General features: G+C 35.2%; 2 protein-coding genes across 2 annotated transcripts; both read left to right on the top strand.

Moving 5' to 3' along the window:
- The first annotated feature begins 3,003 nt into the window (after window positions 1–3,003).
- LOC124225354 (olfactory receptor 52E1-like) lies at window positions 3,004–3,942 on the top strand. The gene has a single exon (XM_046637974.1). The coding sequence runs from the start codon at window positions 3,004–3,006 to the stop codon at window positions 3,940–3,942; it is 939 nt and encodes a 312-aa protein (XP_046493930.1).
- Window positions 3,943–19,197: 15,255 nt separating this feature from the next.
- Window positions 19,198–20,142, top strand: LOC124225462 (olfactory receptor 52E4-like). Its single transcript, XM_046638139.1, has one exon. It carries the CDS (start codon window positions 19,204–19,206, stop codon window positions 20,140–20,142), a length of 939 nt encoding a protein of 312 aa, XP_046494095.1. The 5' UTR covers window positions 19,198–19,203.
- The last annotated feature ends 312 nt before the right edge of the window (window positions 20,143–20,454 follow it).

Below are 20,454 nucleotides of genomic sequence, written 5' to 3'. Positions count from 1 at the left end.
CTCAAAATTCTGTCACATTGCCTCTCTTTCTCCAAATTAATTTCATGTACCTTAATCCAATGACATTTCCATTCTTATTTTTAAATATCTCTTGGAAGGCATTTGTTAAGTACTTAGGAGGGAGCATGACATAGTGTCACAGGTGTGGGCTTTGTATCCAAAATCCTCATTCTGATACTTTCTAAGTGGCTTACTAAGTGGTTTTGTGACTCACCTGAGCCTTACTCTCGTCTTCGTTATAACTACATCAATAGTTACTTCCTTTCTGGGTACCCATGAAGATCAAATAAAATAATGTATGCAAATTGTCTAGCACAAGCTGTATTTGATACATGCTGGTGAAAATTTAGAAAACTGAAAAAGTTTTAAAAATTTGTTAGACACTGTGCTGAGAACAAAGTCTAGAGTATCCTCTTCTCTTTTCTTTCCTAGAAAGGTAACTATATTTGATGTATAGTTTATTTCTCTGGGACAAAGTCAAAACAATTAATGCTCACCTACAGACACCATTTAAAAACAGTTTTTTGTCTAACACACCATAATATCACTTTAAAAACTTATGAGTCTGACTCATTAACACTCAGTGGTTTTATAGGTATTCTATTAAAGGCTTTGCCAGCCAAATATCTTTGTGAAATCACCAAAGTTGCTTTGGGAGAGGATCTTAAAATTCTGATATACATCATAAACATCTAAGAGGAAAAAAAAAAAAAAAACCCTGCAGAAATTTCCAGCTTAATTTGGCTGTGAGAAAACATATTTTGGAGCAAAGCAGCAGTATGAAACATGATAACTTCTCAGAGATACATGATGTTCCATGAATTCATTTTTACAACATTCTTTAGGGCTATTTTAACCTAGAAGAAAGAGAGGAGGTGACATCAGCAATAGCTTAAAATATAAGCAGGAAAGAAAGGATGATGATGAAAGCAAATTTTAGGATCATAGGAAACAGAAATGAGACATTTCATTTTTATGAAAGAATAATTTCATACACAAAAAATTACTGGAATGATACAAGACTATTAAAATGACTGCAGGATTGGTGGGATATCAAGGAAGGAAAATGACCAATAATGATTCTTGGAGGATATAAATAGCATAAGTTGAAATTATATTGAAGGTCTTTGGAAATAGGGACATAATTTATGATATTCACAAAAGAAATTATTTTCAAATAAAAGTCGGTTTACACTCTTTATAGTTCATTGAGTAGTGAATGAAACTGGAGGAGAAGGAAATAATGTAAAATTATGAAACATCTTGCTTTTTTCAAATTAGGTGAAGCTTGAGTCAAGAATATGGGGAAAAATACTGAAGAGGCTGAGAAGGTGAGAATATAAGAGACAGAAATGGAGATGTGAAGAGAAAAATAATAAAGAACGGTACATACAGACTTGAAAGGAGATGGGATCCAAAGCAGAGGTGGAAATATGAGCTTCAGGCAGGAGTAAAAACACTTAAACAACTAAGTAAGACAAGAGTAACGAAGATGAAATATCACTTGCATGATCATCTTAATTTCCAAGGGAGACGAGAAAGTACTGAGAGTAAAAGAATATAAGATGCAAGATGAGAAAAGTGCAAGTTACCTTATTTACTGAAGCAAACATGAAAAAAAACCTAACTAAAGGAGACAAGAAAGGATTTTCATGTAGCTTAGAAGCCCCACCTAAGGAGGCTTCAATTGGCATAATTCTGTAACTTTTCTCCAATAACTCAGCAACCAGAGCTGTTGGAAGAGAAGCGGTTGCAGAGGTCTAGTTCTGAATTTTGGGCAGATATATTTACAGTAGACGTTAGAGTCAGTGAGAGAAAAATGTACAAATATGGCGAGGGATCTATTTTGAAAAGCTGAACAAGTGAAGCTGTTAGGGAATAAATAGTTTTTAAGAAAAGGAATGAACGAGGGGTATGGAACTTGTGACCTGAGAACAGAGGTGACAAGCAGAATTCTTGAGAGGGCTGGAAAAATGTGAGATGTGGTCTAACAGGGTCTTAGAGTTTAATACTTCAATGCTGGATCATTGTATATGCTAAGAGATTGAGGATCTACCTGCGGGGAAAAGAGCAGAAGATGCGGGGTCATGAACAGCAGTTGAAGCCAATCAGAAATTTAAAGTCACACATTTTTGTCACATCATGTGAAATAGAAAAAAATGCTAATGGTGCATAGATCATAGATTTACTTTATTTTATTGCAGCTTGGCACTATTTCATTATTATTGTTTTCCTCTTTCTATACAAGTCTTAAAAATAGCTCCTGCCACATCTTCATGAAATATTCCACATAAAATATTCAAATGTAAGTTCTTTACACGGTAACTAAAGTCAACATTTGATTGCTACTCCTGCTAACCAGACTTCTTACAATTTCTTCATTATCTCTTCTGCTGTTTTCAAAAATCAATTATAAAAATCTAATGGAGAGGCCATCTCAACCATATCAATTATATGCACCATGAGTCTGGATTTCCTGCATTTAATACAGTCTACCCTAATTGCAATGATGCTTTTCTGATGAAAGAGATATAGGACTTGATTTAGTGGCTTCCTTCACTAGGTTTGGTACTTTTAAGAGAGTTTTGTGCAAATTCTACCTCCATGAAATGTAGATGTTATTATTATTTTAATTCCCAAGCTATAATAGAACTTCCTTAAGAAAAGTAACAATGTGTGATTTATCTCTGCATACCAAATATCTAGACATATGCCTGATATTTTATTGGTCTTTGATAAAAGTTTATTTAATTATATAATAGAAATGAGTGAAATAAATGCAATAAATCTGATTAGCTTGATTGAAATTAAAACAAATAGGTACTTCAGATTTCAAAAAAGTCATGCCCTTATGTCGTGATGGACTTGGTGATTAGAAAAGATTAAATATATTTTTCTATAATTCTCTAGAATTTAATAACATTGGACAAGAAGACCTGGAGCCTCTCACTGAATGAGACATCTAGTCTATGATACGTGTAGCTGTGAAAATGCCACAGAAGCATGGTCCCTCCTAATGACACAGAATTCCGTCCCTACTGTTTTCTCCTCCTGGGAATTCCAGGGCTAGAAGATGTGCATATGTGGATTGGCTTTCCATTTTGTGTTGTATATTTAACTGCCCTATTGGGAAATATTACAATTCTTTTTGTGATTCAGATTGAACATAGTCTCCATCATCCCATGTTCTACTTCCTGGCCATTCTGTCATCTATTGACTTGGGCCTGTCCACATCCACCATTCCTAAGATGCTTGCCATCTTCTGGTTCAACCTGAGAGAAATCACTTTTGAGGGCTGCCTCATCCAGATATTCTTCATCCACCTATGCACTGGCATGGAGTCAGCTGTGCTCGTGGCCATGGCCTATGATCGCTATGTCGCTATCTGTAACCCTCTTCACTACACATTGGTGCTGACAAACAAGGTGGTATCAATTATAGCATTGATCATCCTCCTGAGACCCTTGGCCATTGCAATCCCCTTTGTTCTGCTCATCCTCACGTTATCCTTCTGTGGACACCACATCATCCCCCACACATATTGTGAGCACATGGGCATTGCCCGCCTGTCCTGTGCCAGCATAAAGGTCAACACCATCTATGGATTATGTGCCATTTCTATCCTGGTGTTTGACATCATAGCCATCATCATCTCCTATGTCCAGATCCTCCATGCAGTCTTCCACCTACCTTCCAAGGATGCCCGACTGAAGGCACTCAGCACTTATGGCTCCCATGTCTGTGTCATGTTGGCTTTCTATACTCCAGCATTTTTCTCCTTCATGACCCACCGCTTTGGCCAAAATGTGCCTCAATACATCCATATTCTTCTTGCCAACTTTTATGTTGTCATCCCACCTGCTGTCAACCCTGTTATTTATGGGGTGAGAACTAAGCAGATAAGAGAAAGGATAATTAGAACTTTCAAGAATAAACTATGAAATTTCGTCTTCAGAGATCAAGAGACTTGAGTTGGAGAAAATGGAACTTATTCCTTACTCTCAAGATTGAAGCGATGATGTCTGGGGATACGATATCCTACGTGATGATTTATAAAGACTTTCCTCCATCTTAGAAAAAATAAGCCAAGAGGAACAATAAAAAATATTTAATATGAGCATAGTTCCAATCACAAATCACAAATGTCAGCAATTATATGATAAATGAAATAACATTTGCAGGAATAAGCACAATAAGTTGATAAAAATTGACTGACATCGAAATAACAACAAAAAATAGATACATATTATGAGCCAGGCACAGTTTTTCATAACTTTCTAAGTATTTTCTCTTTAAATTCTTATAACTACAATAAGAAGGAGCTGGGCTTATTTTTCCCTTTTGTAGCTGAGGAAACTGAGGCAATAAAAATATTAATATTAGTACTATATTGGAGTATCATTTTCAAAATTAGAATAGAAACTGTCTTTTCGCAGCTGAATAAACAAAAATATATAACATGAACATATTCAAAACCTATAGAACAAAAATAAGTACATAAATTTTACATTTAAAGAGCTACAAAGGACCATTAGTAAGAAAAATTGGCAGCTTATATGGCATACGGATGGGAAGAAACACTCAAGTCCATATGATTTAAAAATCATATAAACAGTATGAAACGAGATGAAATATGACCACTAATAATGGAATGTAACATTGCTTACTACTTACAATGTTCTAGGAACTACCTTTGGTTTTTTAGGTAGTTCACATTTTATAATGAGTGAGAGATTTAGAAGTTAAGTAACTTGTACTTAGTCACACAACTATTACCTAACACAGAATTTTAAATGAGTTATTCAGGTTTAGGTAAGTTTCTTTACCTCTCTGCTATGATTTACTATAGAAACAGACTATGATGCAGGTGATCAAAGATTAGAAAACATTTAGGTGTCAGCATGTTATTATATAATTTAAAATGGAATTACATAAAGCAGTGACTATAACTACTAATTCAGAAATGTGAATGAATGATGAGAATATATATGTATACATAGTATATATGTGTAGTATATATATCCTATATATATATCCGAAATATGAACAGACCATGAATAAAATAATTAGCAAAAATTAATGGATATAAAAGATGGAAAGGAAGATGAACCACACAAAAAAGCCAATGTGTCCAACAGAAAATACAAAGGTATTCCTGGCTTCCTAGATGCAAGTTTGGACAAAGACATTTCACAATGCTTGACTCAAGCTCTCAGATGCTCTCACTCCCTGAAGACACTGACTAGGGTGTCTTTCTCAGGGGAGCAACAGCCTTCGCATACAGTATTCCTCTTGAGGCGTCCTGCGCGAGATGCCAGCCTGATGCTGCAAGAAGAGGCAGAATGTTGTCCTTGAGGAAGTAGCACAGGTCATATTTTATACTTGTGGGAGTCTCCCAAAAAAAGGCTCATACAAGTGGGGGCAGCTCGGCACAGTGGACAGTGAGGAGAGCTTCTGGATGTCACATCAGGTAGTACCACTTACAGATATATCATGTATGAAAGTGCCAGGCTCCCTAATTCCAGCTACCCCCATAGAGAAGGAGCACCCAGACACTGTATGATGAACTTTCAGCATAGATGTGAGCTTGGGTGAGGGATCAGAGTCCAGAGCCATGGACATCCCAGTGGTAGTCAGTAGAGTGACCTCTTTGAAGTAGTTGCTGCATCTTATTAGCTGAAAGGTCTTTGGGATGACCTTTGCACTCTGAGCTACAAAACAGGGGTGTCAAGTCTTTTTCTATTTGTGTATTAACCTGTGTTCAAGGATCAGATTCTGTAAAGGTGACAATGTTTTTCACAGTTTGAAGGACAAAATAAAAATGAGGATTTGAATTACAGAGTCCCATTTTGTTCTGATTGGGTTACCTGAATATTCCATGTTTCAAAATAAAATGCAAGTAATTTGTATATTTATCTCAGGAATAAAATCTTATTTAAACAGGTATCAATGAAGGAATCCTAGAAGTTTTGCCATTTGTTCCCTAATTAAATGTGCCACATACGCCTGGAATATTATGAAGATGCTTTAAAACATAGTTCCTAATCCAATTAGATTAGGGGCTTAACTTTCAATTTACACTGAATGGTGGGGACTCAGTAGGGATGATGTTTATACTATTAGTAAACTGTTGTGTTTTATTTAGAAAATCAAACATTAACAGCAACAGTCATATCCACGGATAATAAAAATGACAAATTATTCCAGCTAATGTTACTAGGACCCAGTGTCAAGACATTTTGTTTGCCACCAAATATGAAATATCTTATTTTATTAGCACTAGAGCCACATGAAGTAGATGTTATGATTGCCTCAAGCTATACAGATAAATAAAATAAGGCTCAGGAAATGATTTTCATAAGGTCATTAGTAAGTGAGACACTGAAGACATAAATACGTTTGCCTTGGTTGAAAGGGAGGGCCCCTGAACATAAAACTAGCTGATTCTTATTCAGCCACAATAGGTAGATGAGTTCTGATACAGCCAGAAAGAGGTCATGGGTGAATTTGACACTGAGTGGACATCACTTGGCAAGAACAGTCATTTGTTAGCCAAGATCTGAAGCCATGTAAATCATGCGGCTTTCAATTAAATCCGTATCTTTACAACTTTTGAGAAAGGGTGGTGCTGGGGGTACTGGTTCATCTGTAAGGCTAACATCTATCAATGGATAGTGAATGTCAGGAGGACTCTGTTGAGAACTTTTGGCACTGAACTTATGTGAGCTCAATAAAAATAACATAATGATGTATTATTGGTGTCTGCTTTAAACATTAGATTTGGGCTGTTGTTATTGCTTTATATGCCAAATATCTATAATGCTGAACTAGTTACTATAATAAAAATATTGAAACGGGTTACTGTCCCTTAATGGTGGCAGAATTATAGATACAAAGGAGAGGATTGACTTTCCCTCTGGATGAGAAGAGAGAAGCTTTGAATAAGGAGCCTCAAAAGTCTAAACTTATCAACATTTATGATATGCTTTGATTAAACTTTAAATCATTAAAATTTCCTTTTACATACATGTAATACCTATGAGTTTCTAATGAGGATCTACTTATAAGATGGTATCATAAGCACAATAGGAAATGGAGTTGAAATATGGCCTGAGAGAATGTCAGATTATATTTTTTTACATTTTAACTCTGATATTTTCCTAGCCAAAAATATCCCCCTTTAATTTATTTGCCTTTACTTGTTTACTTCCCAAAAATTCAGCATAGTTTCCTTACTCCAGTTGCCAAGATCCACTCAAATCCTCAGGGTTTTATTTTCTTCTTCCAGTCTCATCTCTTCTTGGCCCTCTGACCACCCCCAGATGCCCACTCATTCTAGATCAGGCGATTTATGGTCTAAACTGTCAACCTCTTCCTTCTTATTCTTTATTAAGATTTTATTTTTCCTTTTTCTCCCAAAGCCCCCCGGTACATAGTTGTGTATTTTTAGTTGTGGGTCTTCCTAGTTGTGGCATGTGAGACGCCACCTCAGCATAGCTTGATGAGCGGTGCCATGTCCGTGCAGAGGATTCAAACTGGTAAAACCTGGGGGCTGCTGAAGCAGAGCACGCGAACTTAATCACTCGGCCCCAGGGCCGGCCCCCTCTTCGTTCTTGTTCTTGAAGAACATACACATATCTTTTTTATTATAGAGTCTGACTGTTTTACACTACAAGGAATCAGACAGGAAGAAATTTTTTTTTAAAAAATGAATATTTTACTAACTATATAAAATTATTTCCTTAATTTTCTGGGGTCTATACCCTTTAAATAACTCTGCAACTTTGAATAGAAGAGTCTTTTCACTTCTTAACTTATAATTACTCCCTACTTCTATATTTACATTAGCAAAAGCACTAATGCTCAAAGTAAAATTTGGAAATAAGGTGACAGACCAGTTATCTGAGACAAATCTCTCTCTAAACCTTGCCTTTGTCTGCCTGTAACTCTGGTATGATAGCATCTACCTTACAGAGTTGTTTTGAAGTTTGAGTGAGAATACTCGTAAAGCATTTAGTGTGGGCTTATGTAGACATTATCTTCTTTGATTGATCTTTTGCTGGCCTAAAGAGTCAGTCATATAAACCAGAAAAATAGCTATGTACATGTCTGAATTGGAGAAAAATATACATTCTGAAGGCCATCTCAATTAGTGCATTCCCAATTGCTTAGGCCTCTGGCTTCCTGTGGTAAGTTTTGAATTTTAATAATAAAATAAAATTTGGTTGAATGTGTTGAGGAATGTTGGAGAAATTTTAGTTGGACAGATAAATCCTGTACTACCTGCAAAATAAATGATAAATTTGATAAATCTCAGAAGGAATGGTAGAGCACATCCTCGGGTACAACACTGGCATACTGTGTTTCTGTGTACTTCCCATCAAATTTGTCCTTGTTCAGAGTAATGTCAATCACCCATGAACGTGTTGTAAACAATCCAGAAGAATACACCACGGTCAGCATTTGACTTAAAAGCTAATGAGTATGAATAAGAAGCAAAATATCAGGGATAAAAGCTAAATCCCATTCAAAACAGAAACATCACAGAATATTTAAACTTTACATAAGTTGTTTATTTTATTTCATGCTCTTTGGATGTATTTGTGAAATACTGTTGTTAGATTTTAGAAGTTTTAGCCTTCTGTATTAGCTGAGTGAGGAAAATTAGCATTCTATTCTAATAAAATATTCCATCTCCAAAGTAAGCTTTAAAATGGGATATTTTATTAAAATAAATGATATTGTGCTTTAGATTAGAAAATACTAAAGATGAGACTTATTTTGACTAGGTTTATGTTTATAACATTTATGGTACATTTCCATCATATACAAACTAATCAGAGATGCACAGTACTCTCATCATTAAATTCCAACAATCATAAACATTATCTTTTCTCTAGGCTCAGATTTTCTTTTCTTTGAAAAATTTACATAAGTTTAAATGCACACATCTTATCTGTACATGTTAACAAATATACATATATATATATTCTTTTTTTTAAAGATCAATTTATTGTTTTTTAAAGAATGGCACCTGAGCTAACATCTGTTGCCAATCTTCTTTTTTTTTTTTTTCCCTTCTTCTTCTCCCTAAAGCCCCCCCAGTACATTGTTGTATATTCTAGTTGTGACTGCCTCTGGTTGTGCTATGTGGGATGCCACCTCAGCATGGCCTGATGAGCAGTGCCATATCCACACCCAGGATCCGAACCAGTGAAACCGTGGGCAGCCAAAGTGGAGAGCGCAAACTTGACTACTCGGCCACAGGGCCGGCCCCTATATCTATGTATTCTACATCTCTGTAAAGATATGTAATTTCTCTATCATATCAAAAAATCCTCTTGTATTCCTTCCCAGGCCATCCCTGACCCTTCTCAATGCCCTGGCAACCACTGAATAGATATTTTCAGCACCTGTTTTTTTGAATACTCTAGAACTTCATATGAATGAAATTGTGTAGTCCCTACTGTTGAGTAACTGGTAGCAGTCAGTAGCTCAGTATAATGATTTTAGATTTGCCTATGCTGTCACACATATTAGTAGTCAATCCGTCTTTATTGCTGTATAGAATTTCATTAGGTAAACATTCCAACATTGATCTGTCTCTCCACTTGTTGATGAGTATTTGTGCTGTTTCCACTTTGGGGCAAATATGAATAAAGCTGCTATGAACATTCTTGTGCAGGTCTTTGTATGGACATGTGCTTTCATTTGTCTCAAGTAAGGACCTAGAAGTTCTGTTGTTGTCAGTAAATTAGAAGAACATGCTGCTCTACGTCCTTGCCAAAATTTGTATTGTGATGCTTTTCAATTTTGGCCATTCTAGTGGCTGTGTAGTAATATGTCATAATAGTTTTAATGTACAATTTCTGATGCCTAATGATTTAGAGAATTTTAATGTCATTTGTATATTTTCCTTTGCCAACTATATGTATATGTATGTTCTTGACACAAATTATTTTTCAGAAATAAGAGATTGTGGATATTTTCTCCCAGTCTTTGCCCTCTAAAATCACTTTCTTAACAGTAAATTTTTAAATTTGACAACATGTAATAGACTACTTTTTACGGTTACTGTCTTTTGTGTTCTAAGAAACCATTACAGGCGCACCTTGTTTTCTTGTACTTCACTTCATTGCATTTCACAGATAGTGCATTTTTTTCCACAAACTGAAGGTCTGTGACAACCCTGAACTGAGCATGTCTATAACCGCTATTTTTCCAATAGCCTTTGTTCAACTTTGTATCTCTGTGTCATATTTTGGTAATTCTTCCAATATTTCAAACATTTTCATTATTATTATATTTGTCATAGTGATCTGTGATCAGTGATCACATAGGTTACAACTTGCTGAAGGCTCAGATAACGATTAGCATTTTTTAGGAATAAAGTATTTTTTAATTAAGGCATGTTGCTTGCTTTTTTAGACAGCACTGCTGCACACTTAGCAGACTACCGTATAGTGTAAACATGGCTTTTATATGCACTGAGAAACCAAAAAAATACATGTGGTTTCCTTTATTGCCATATTCGCAGTGGTCTGAAACCAAACTAGTAATATCTTCCAGGGATGCCTGTATTTTCCACTGACTTGCTAAGTTATTCTCCCTTCTTTGATTCTATAGATGTTAGAATTTGAGTTTTTTTAATATCTAAGGCTATTTTCAAAACCTAATTAATATTTGTATACGTTGTGAAGTTGGAATCAAAGTTTTTTTTTTCATAAGTATACTCAGTTGCACCAGTATCGTTGGTAAAAACGACTCTCCTATCTTCATTGAATGACTACATTGGTCACTTTATAAAATTTAAGCAAGCATGCAAAATGTGTCTATCTGTTCTTTCTATTATACTTACTTATCTATTTGTGTATCATTGTGCAAATGCCACACTGTCTTGACTAGCACAGTTTTATATGTCTGAAGTCCCCTAATATAAGTCCTCTTATTTTGTCATTCTTTCTCCAAAGAATTTAGGATATTCCTATAATTATTTTAAAATAAAAGTTTAAAATTCTTTCATTGATAAAGCTGTTTTAAATTTATTCATCAATTTAGGAAGAATCAACATCTTAACTTGTTTCGGTCTTCCAAACTATGCATATGTTATATACTTTTCAAATAACTTCAGGTCTTCTTAATTTCCATCATGTTTCACAATTTTAAGTGGTTATTGCTAAGAACGCCATGTTTTTTATGCTGTTGCAAGTGGTATTGTGAATTTTTACACAACTTTAATTTCCAATTGTTTGCTAATAGTATATAGAAAAAGCATTGATTCTTATACCTGAGTATTTAATAAGCTAAATGGTTGCTTCTGAATTCTTTGATTTATGTGTAAATGTTCATGTCATTTATGAACAAGAAAGTTTAATTCTTTCATTCCAATATTGATATCTCTTTATTTCTTTTTTCTTGACATTTTGACCTCATAAGAACCTCCGGTAAATTATTAAGTATATTGATGCTAGTTGATAGTCTTGCCTTATTCTCCATCCTAGGGACAAACCTTTCAGGGTTTCACCATTCAGTGTGATATTAGCTGTTAAGTTTTTCATAGATTCCTCTCACCAAATTGAATAAGTTGTAGTTTTTGCCTAATTTTCTGGAAGTTTTTTTAAAATATTGTACATGGATACTGAATTTAATGAATATTTTTTCTGCTTGTTTTTAAATTATCACGTCTTTTGTGTTATTTGTGTGGTGAATCACAACTTTTTTGATTATAAAGGTAGCGAAATTTTAATAATCAATTCATAAACCACAGCCTAAAAGCAGTTTTTTAAAAAGATAAATATAACACAATCTTATTAAAGCAAATAAAGGGAAAAGTCACACTAGAGAAAAGGGATTATAACAGGCAGATGAGCCTCATAAGTGAATATATTCTTGACCATCCTATCCAAAGTTTCTTCCCATTCCAATTCTTTACTCTTTTTTTTCAGAAAATTTTAGGGAGTTTTCTCTTATTTATCTAATCAACTACATAACCAAGTTTATTTGAAAATGTTATACAAGTTCTGGTTACTGGAAGGGTTTTCAGTTGATAGTAGCATATAGAGATGAGCATTTTACAAAAGAATGAGCTAAGGATGATCATGAACCACTCCACCACACTACCACTAGAAAAGCTGTTTCTAACTTCTGCAGTCCCCATGGAATATTAAATGGGATAAGATAGTATTTGCACATCTCTGATATTTAATTGTCCTTGATTGGGGTCAGGGCTGGCTCCCCAAAAATATGCCACCTTGGCAAATTAATTATTTTGAACTAAAGTTACTCAAGAAATAGTCAGGGCAAGAAGGACACTCTGACCCTCCTTTGTCTCTTTTAAAGCAGGAAATAAATCTCCCCTATGAAAGGTACCCTTCCTATACCAGGAGGTAAAAAGATATCTTTATCACCAGATGTAGGGAATTCACGGTTGAGAAGGCTATATTAAAAAATTACTTTTTTACTAATTTACTACCTCATGCACAAGGTTCTTTATCTTGTCAATTCTTCATAAATTTATTTATTTGTCTAAAAAATATAAAAGCTTCCTGATTTTGTCACTTCTTTGAATCTTTTATTGCTATGAGATTGCCTACTTACATAATTATTTTTTTTTCTCCTGTTTACCCATCTTATGTCAATTTAATTATTAGACCAGCCAAAGAACCTAGAAGGGAAGAAAAGCAAAGATTTCCTACCCTATAGTATTGGTGAGGCAGCCATTAGACTTCATTGGATGGACACTGCTCACTCCAGGTCTACTGAAGCTGAGAGATCCTGGGACTTCTGACCAATGCCCGCAGAATGTAAAAACTCTTGCCATGTTGGTCTCCAGATATCTACTTGCATGTTCTATTGGAAGCCTGAGTGGTAAGAGGCCTCTTTTTTTTCTAAATTTAGATTAACTGGAGAAAATAATTATATGAGTTAATTTTGGGGGTATAATGATGTTGGTAAAGGTTTGTTGTGAATACTTTTGTTTTCTATTGATCCTTTTCTTCCAGAGACGGTCATTGTTTTCTTTTGTCTTTGTGTTTTATGTCATTTGTCATAAGAAGAAAAACCATATGGTAAAATTCAAGCGTAAGTTGTATAAGCCTGTTGTTCAAACTGGCCTCACAGACTGGTGAACTCACCTTCTCACCAAACCAGCATTCACATAGATAAAGTTTGCTGTAGGTGTCCTATGTAAAAACTGGATAAGGTTTAACTGTCACCTTGTTCTATGCCCTGAGAGCTCAGCTTTATGACCAATGAGAATATTCACTCTGGCCTCTAACATCTGGGAGGTGCACCTACTGGTGTGCATCTAATGGCTGCTCAAATAGACTAGGATTCCAGGACACAAAGCCACAAGCATTATTCTCTTTGTCTGGCCATAAAAGGTCTCAGGGGAATTTGTCATAAGTGTTCCCAGTTCATAAGAGGCCTTTGCCATCTCAACCTTCATTGCTTTGTAATTCTGGAAGAGTCTCATTTCAGTAGTGCCTACCTGATGTCACAGATTAGCAGGTCTATGACTGGAGGCATCTCATGTTCCCAGGAGAGACCAGAGACAACATTTTCACTACACAATTTTTAACACCTATGATAGCAAAAGCATTTCCTTTCTTAGCCTAATTCTGGGAATAAACTTTCTGAATATTGTGAGGGCTACATCTTTTGCACTGTCTTGTGGAATGCCTCTTACATCCTTCGTTAAGACATAAAAAGGCTTATTGCTTTGAGTCATTATTGAGATTAATAGATCCCACCTGTCAATGGCCAGATGGTGGATCTTTTGAATTGGAAATACTTCTATATTTGGAAAAAAATGTTGGAGAGTTTTCATCTTAAACAATTATCTTCTTGGCACCTATGGAAAGACTAAAATGAAAAGTGGGAATAAAAATTTATAATGCCTAACCTTAGGGATTCCTTTTAAAAACTGAAAGAATCAAAGTTAAATAGAGTAAAATTAAAGTCCATATCTAACACAAATTCCCCCTCTGAAAATCTGACCCCATCTTCTCAGCAAATTCTCTTAACACCCAAAATTCCTAGGAAAAGAATTGCATTCTTTTTCTGTCCCTTGAAGACATAAATCTTATCATATCTCTGAAATGTAAATACTCCAGGAGGTAACTAAAACACAACCCACACTCACCAGAGGCTAAAGAGAAAAAAAGGGGACAGAGGCCTTTTTAAAATAAAAATTGCTAAAATCTCAGGATGACTCTTCCTCAAAGAAAAAGAGGAGGACTGGCAACAGATGTTAGCTCATGGTAAATCTCCTCAGCAAAAAATAAATAAATAAAATGCAATGTCTATCTAATATTTAAAAATAAAAAATAAAATAAAGTAAAAAATGCTAAAACAGCTCTCTTACCCAAACTCTAGACCACAGCCTCCTTAAGATTACTTGTCCAGGGCAAACACATATCTTAGAGATCTTCTCCACAAATATTAGCAAAAAGCTATTAAATAGGTAACATTAACTTGTTCTGTCTGACAGAGACAATTATTTTAAACTAGTGATTTTATATTGTACTTGATTAATGGCTACAGTTTTGAAATAAATCTATGATATCTCTTTTTTATCTGTCTGTACGTTTATGTATATGTCTGCATATGTATGTTATTTGTGTGATATTTTTCTAACTCCATAGAGTATTACAAAAATTATTTTTTAAAAGAGCTCTGTTTAATTGGCTTAAAATAAGGACTTTTGAATGAAGTATTGCTAAATCTCAGTAATACAATAGAAACTAATTTAAATGTTTTTCAACTTCACATGATCTGATATTAATCCTTAATAAATAAAAGCTAATTTGTTTGTTGGTTTAATTAAAACAGATGGCTTTAAAATTATCAGCATTAAATATTATACTTTCATTCTACCTGGGTTTAGTAATCAAATAAGTTCAGGCTATCTCTATTACAAAATTTGTCAGCCAAAAAAATAACTTAGGATGAGGACTGACTTTGTTTAATGTCTAGTGAACAGAAACAGAAATAAAATTTACAATAGAAAACTTATTTTGAGGAAAATACACTTTTAAGAATTTTAGAATGCATTCATAAATTTTTCAGTAAGAGACTATTCACAATTATTTAAAACTACTATGAATAATAAGGGAAACATCTCTGTATGCAAGGGAACTAGGATATATAATTTCAGAAAGAGCATATACGAGAAAATGGCATGCATTTTCTTCAAGTAAAAAAAGTAATTTCATCTTAAAGTCAGGAAGACATGGGATAAAATCTGAAAGTGAAAAAAAAGTGTAGTAAGTTTATAAAGAAAGGGGGATCTTGGGAAAGAAATTTAACGTGTAGTGAAATGGACTAAAATTAAAATGAATTTATTTGAGTAAAAAATTGTTTTAATATCAAAAGTAAGCTGGTGTAAAATTAGAATTTGGTTTCTCTCTGTGAAAAGGATAAAGTTTTCTTAGACTCTTGGTCTGCTCTTAATAAAACATAAAAAGTAAGTTTCCTAGAAAACAAAGATGTCGCATTTGGTCAACATAAATTCCTGTGTCATGTTATCTTTATCATCAGGTCTTTGATTACTTAAGCCAACCTAGTCTTCTCAATATTAAGAGCTGAATTTTGCTCAGAACTATGTAAACTTGTGTATTTGCTTTTGAAATATTTTTTACTGTCACTTTGTTAAATGCATAACTATTATTTCATAATGATCTGCAATACTGTTTCATTGTGTCCAAAACCCTTTGATGTTTTTGACAAACTTCCTCAAATTAAATTCCACATGAAGTCTGTTAAACCTTGAACTAAATTTGGGATTTTCCAGAGGACTCCTGGAACATCTCAAAAGATTGGTCTTTCTCCTTCTTATATAGGAGACATATTAAACTAATCAGACTTATTTGATATGTTAAATTACATGGGAAGCATTGTCAAATAAGTGATGCTAAATTTTATTTATGTTTTATTTGTATAGGCATATGCGATAAGTGTTTTAGAAAGTATATCAAATTGCTGAAAATCTGATATGTTCTGGTATAATGTTATCACTTGTCATTCTAGTTATTGTTTTAAATGTTGCGTGGCACAGAAATGACCAAATTTCCTTATCAACTGCATTATAAGGAACACTTGTGTTGTCTTTAACATTTGCCATTTTTAAGTCTTTTGTCATCTACAAGCAGTAATTGTGTCATGCTTATGCTTTTGCAAAAATGATCCTGCAAAAGTGCTTCATCTTCAGAGAAATTCATAGGAAGGAATCTGACAAGTATTCTAGAATATGTTTCTAATAACCTTAGATCATCAAACTGAACTGAGTAAGAATTTTCAGAACTAATGGAAAAACTGCATTCAAGCAGAATAAATATTAATTATGTGGAACTAAGTGAAGCAAGGAGGAAGATAATAATTTTTATGACTTTTTCTTGTTAGAAACATTGCTGATTTTTTTATTGTTTTTTTTCTAGATTTAAGAAAACCTTCTTCTCTTTTCTCTTAAGATACCAGTGACTTAGAGAAATTTGGTAGGGTTTACCTTTGTGAACAAATATGAAACATTTATCTTTTTCTCCCTACCTGGTCCCTCCAGAATTCAGAAACTGTCAGTGAGCATTTCATGGCAATATTGTTGTTTACATAAGTTCAATAAGAATCTGTTCTTGTTGTAAGAACAAAATTGGAAGCATTGGTTAGACTGACAAGGCTTAGACTGGAATATCATATTTGAGTGAGATGTACTTAGACACAGATATAACCAGACAGCTTTAAGAACTAAGGTGGACTTTATGGAACCAATATAGCCCCATGGAAATGTCAGCCTAGTACCTTGCTTAGAGGGTTCCCAGTAGCCTTACCAGGTAAATAAGGAAGGCCCAAGAAACTCAGGATATTTTGGGGACCTCATGAAGAGAAGAATTAACCTAAATCTGTTGGTTTTACAGACAAAACCTGATGTCAAGTCCTTGGCTTTACTTCTTAGACTCGAAGAGCTTTTAAAAGTCTAATCTGAAATTCCTTATGAAAAGTTCCAGCAAAGCAGATTAAAAGATTCTTTATGATCAATTGCTATTCATGCTGCAGTTATGTAAATAATCAAGCACATTTTTTGAAACTTAGACTTAATTTGCAAACAAATCATTCTTACTATGGTTATCTTTGACCAAAATGGGGTTAATTGCAGATAGAAAAAATATGTTTCAGTAGAAACTGAAATAGCTGGCCCAGATGGTCTAGTGGTTAAGATTCAGTGCTCTCACTGGTATGGCCTGGGTTAGTTTCCAGGTCAGGAACCAAACCACTCATGTTTTTGTTGTCATATTGTGGTGGCTGCATGTTGCTATGGTACTTAAATATATGCTATCCATATTTCAAATACCAACAGGGTCATCCCTGGTGGGTGGCTTCAGCAGAACTTCCGGACCACACAGACTAAAAACAAGGACGTGGCTACCCACTTCCAAAAAATTGGCCATGAAAACCATGGGAAAAGGCATGAAGCATTTTTTGATATAGCATTTTCTGAAAATATGAGAGGATGGCACAAAAGAGTGGACAGAGTTCCACTCTGCTCTACGCAGGGTCTCTAGGAGTTGGAATTGACTCAATGACACTAACAACAGAAACTCTAATGCACATTTGTGCATATCAGATTCTAATTGTCTTTGAGGTTTTGTTTTCTACCTGTACTAAATGCTGAATTCTTCTAGTTTCCTCTAATATCTGGCTATAATTCTCTAAAATGACCATTGAATTTTTTCCCTCCCTTCTGACTTGGAAGCATTAAGAATTAAAACTGTCCTTTTTCCTGGGGCTGGCCCCATGGCCGAGTGGATAAGTTCATGTGCTCCACTTCGGCAGCCCAGGGGTTTGCCGGTTTGGATGCTGGGTGCAGACCTAGCACTACTTATCAAGTCACGCTGAGGTGGCATCCCACTTGGCAGAGCCAGAAGCACCTACAACGAGAATATACAACTATGTACGGGGGGGCTTTGGGGAGAAGAAGAAAGAAAAAAAAAGATTGCCAACAGATGTTAGCTCAGGTGACAATCTTTAAAAAAACAACTATCCTTTTTCCAAAATTATATGTTAAATTGAGACAACTTGATGTAACCTTTAGAGAAATAAACAGCTCATATATGGACAATTTTCATTCTTGTTACTCTGTGGGCGCTGAGGAAGATCACCAGAGACATTCAGACTATCAACCAGGAAAATCTGTCCAATTGTCACTGCCTATCTTCACTCCATCTGAAAATGCTTTGAGCCCAGCATTTAGAATTCTCCACTGGCTATCTTCAGAACTCAGAAACTAGAAGTATCGCCCATTCCAATCATTAACCATTACTTTTCTTTTGTTTCCATAGAAATGCTTCTTATTAAAAACCTGATTGTTTCAGCAATATAGGCCTAATTTTGGGAGCCCACCTGCAACATCATCTCCTGAAATGAATTTTAGATGAAGTGACTTATTCTCAGACATGAGAAACCAGTTCAATAAGAATAAGCATCATTCAGCTACTAACTCAATTCTGCTCTCCACAGCCATAAGCTTTTAATATGTGAACCCTTCAGGGTAGCTTCAGATGAAAGAACTGATGTGGTTCAGGGCAAGCCACCCCAAAATATACCACTTTGGCATAATGATTATTTTGAACCAAAGTTGCTTAACAAGTAGTCAATTCCAGAAGGACACTCTGACCCTCTTTTGTCCTCCTGAAAGCAGGAAATAAACCTCCCATGTGAAAGGTACCCTCCAAGTACCAGGAGGTGAAAAGATATCCTTATCACCAGAGAGATAATTCAGGGCCAGGAAGGCTATATAAACAAAACTTGTTTTTTATTTACTAATTTACTACCCCAAGCCAAAGCTTCTTTGTCCTGTCAATTCTTCACAGATTTATTGTTTCTTTGTATGAAAGGTATAAAAGCTTCCTGCTTTGGTCACTTCTTTGAGTCTTATATTTCTGTGAATTCCCTTAGGCACATAATTGAATTAGTTTTTCTCCTGTTAATCTGTCTTATGTCAATTTAATGATTAGGCCACTCAAAGAACCTAGGAAGGAAGAAAGATAGTTTTCCACCCCCAAATCCTCCTATTCCCTTCCATTATGTTCTTAAGAGTTTAGTTGGTATGCTACTATATACAGTGATATCCAACCACCATATATTCCCTTTTGTCTCCCCAGAAATACTGAAGAACTACTGTGGAGTATTTTCCAAGAGTTCTCAGAAGGATGTCCTCTAACAATGACACTGCCTCATATCCCTCTGTCTTCCTTCTGCTGGGTATACCTGGTATGGAGGCTTTCCATATCTGGATTGCATTCCCTTTCTTTGCTGTTTATCTGATTGCACTTGTGGGGAATGTCACAATCCTATTTGTGATCAAGACCGAGGAGAGTCTTCACCAACCCATGTTCTACTTTCTGGCTCTCCTCTCCTTTATTGATCTGGGCCTCTCCACTTCTACCATCCCCAAGATGCTGGCCATTTTCTGGTTCAACCTTAGGAAGATAAGCTTTGAATGCTGCCTCATCCAAATGTTCTTTATCCATAGCTACACTGGTATGGAATCTGATGTACTACTGGCCATGGCAATTGACTGCTTTGTTGCCATCTGTTACCCACTGAGATATAATACTATTCTCACCAACAAAGTGGTAGCTATTATGGCCATTGTTATAGTGGGGAAGCCAATGCTCCTTGCCATCCCCTTCTGCCCTCTTCTCAAACGATTGCCTTTCTGTGGACACTACATTATCCCTCATACTTACTGTGAGCATATGGGAATTGCTCGTCTTGCTTGTGCTAGCATAAGTGTCAATATCATCTATGGCTTATTTACTATTGCTACCCTGATATTGGACTTGATCCTTATTGCCCTCTCTTACATTCAGATTCTACGAGCTGTTTTCTGCCTTCCTTCCAGGGATGCCAGACTCAAAACACTTAGCACATGTGGTTCACATGTCTGTGTCATCTTAGCCTTTTACACACCAGCATTTTTCTCCTTTATGACTCATCAGTTTGGTAGAAATGTTCCACGTTACATTCACATACTCCTGGCCAATCTGTATGTGGTTGTTCCTCCTTGTTTAAATCCAGTCATTTATGGGGTCAGGACAAAGCAAATTCATAATCAAATTGTAAAAATATTTGTAAAGAAAGAGTGACCCAAATGTATTCAGAAATTGATAAATTCTTTCAGGCTAACCTTCACCTTTTTTTTTTTTTAACTTTCAATTTTTATTCCTCCCAGTGTACCCAAAATTGGGACAATGTAAAAGCCACTCAGGCATTACTTCAAACTTTATTGGAGTCTTCTAAACTCACATTCATTGGTTCCTTTATGTAATTTAACTTTCAATTGATTATACTGCTTTTTCTCCTGGAAGATGAGGGAAGATTGTGAGGCCATGTAGAAGATGTAATGAGATTTTTGAATGTGTGGGAACAATGATGTTCTTGATGTTAACAGTAAACTT

This window comes from Equus quagga, chromosome 14 (assembly GCF_021613505.1).
Source record: "Equus quagga isolate Etosha38 chromosome 14, UCLA_HA_Equagga_1.0, whole genome shotgun sequence".
In the NCBI taxonomy this organism is placed as follows: domain Eukaryota; kingdom Metazoa; phylum Chordata; class Mammalia; order Perissodactyla; family Equidae; genus Equus; species Equus quagga.
This window is presented reverse-complemented; position numbering and strand designations above follow the sequence as displayed.

Excerpts from the sequence above, each read along its gene's own strand:
- LOC124225462 (XM_046638139.1), top strand. The coding sequence starts at position 19,204 with ATGTCCTCTAACAATGACACTGCCTCATATCCCTCTGTCTTCCTTCTG.
- LOC124225354 (XM_046637974.1), top strand. The coding sequence starts at position 3,004 with ATGGTCCCTCCTAATGACACAGAATTCCGTCCCTACTGTTTTCTCCTC.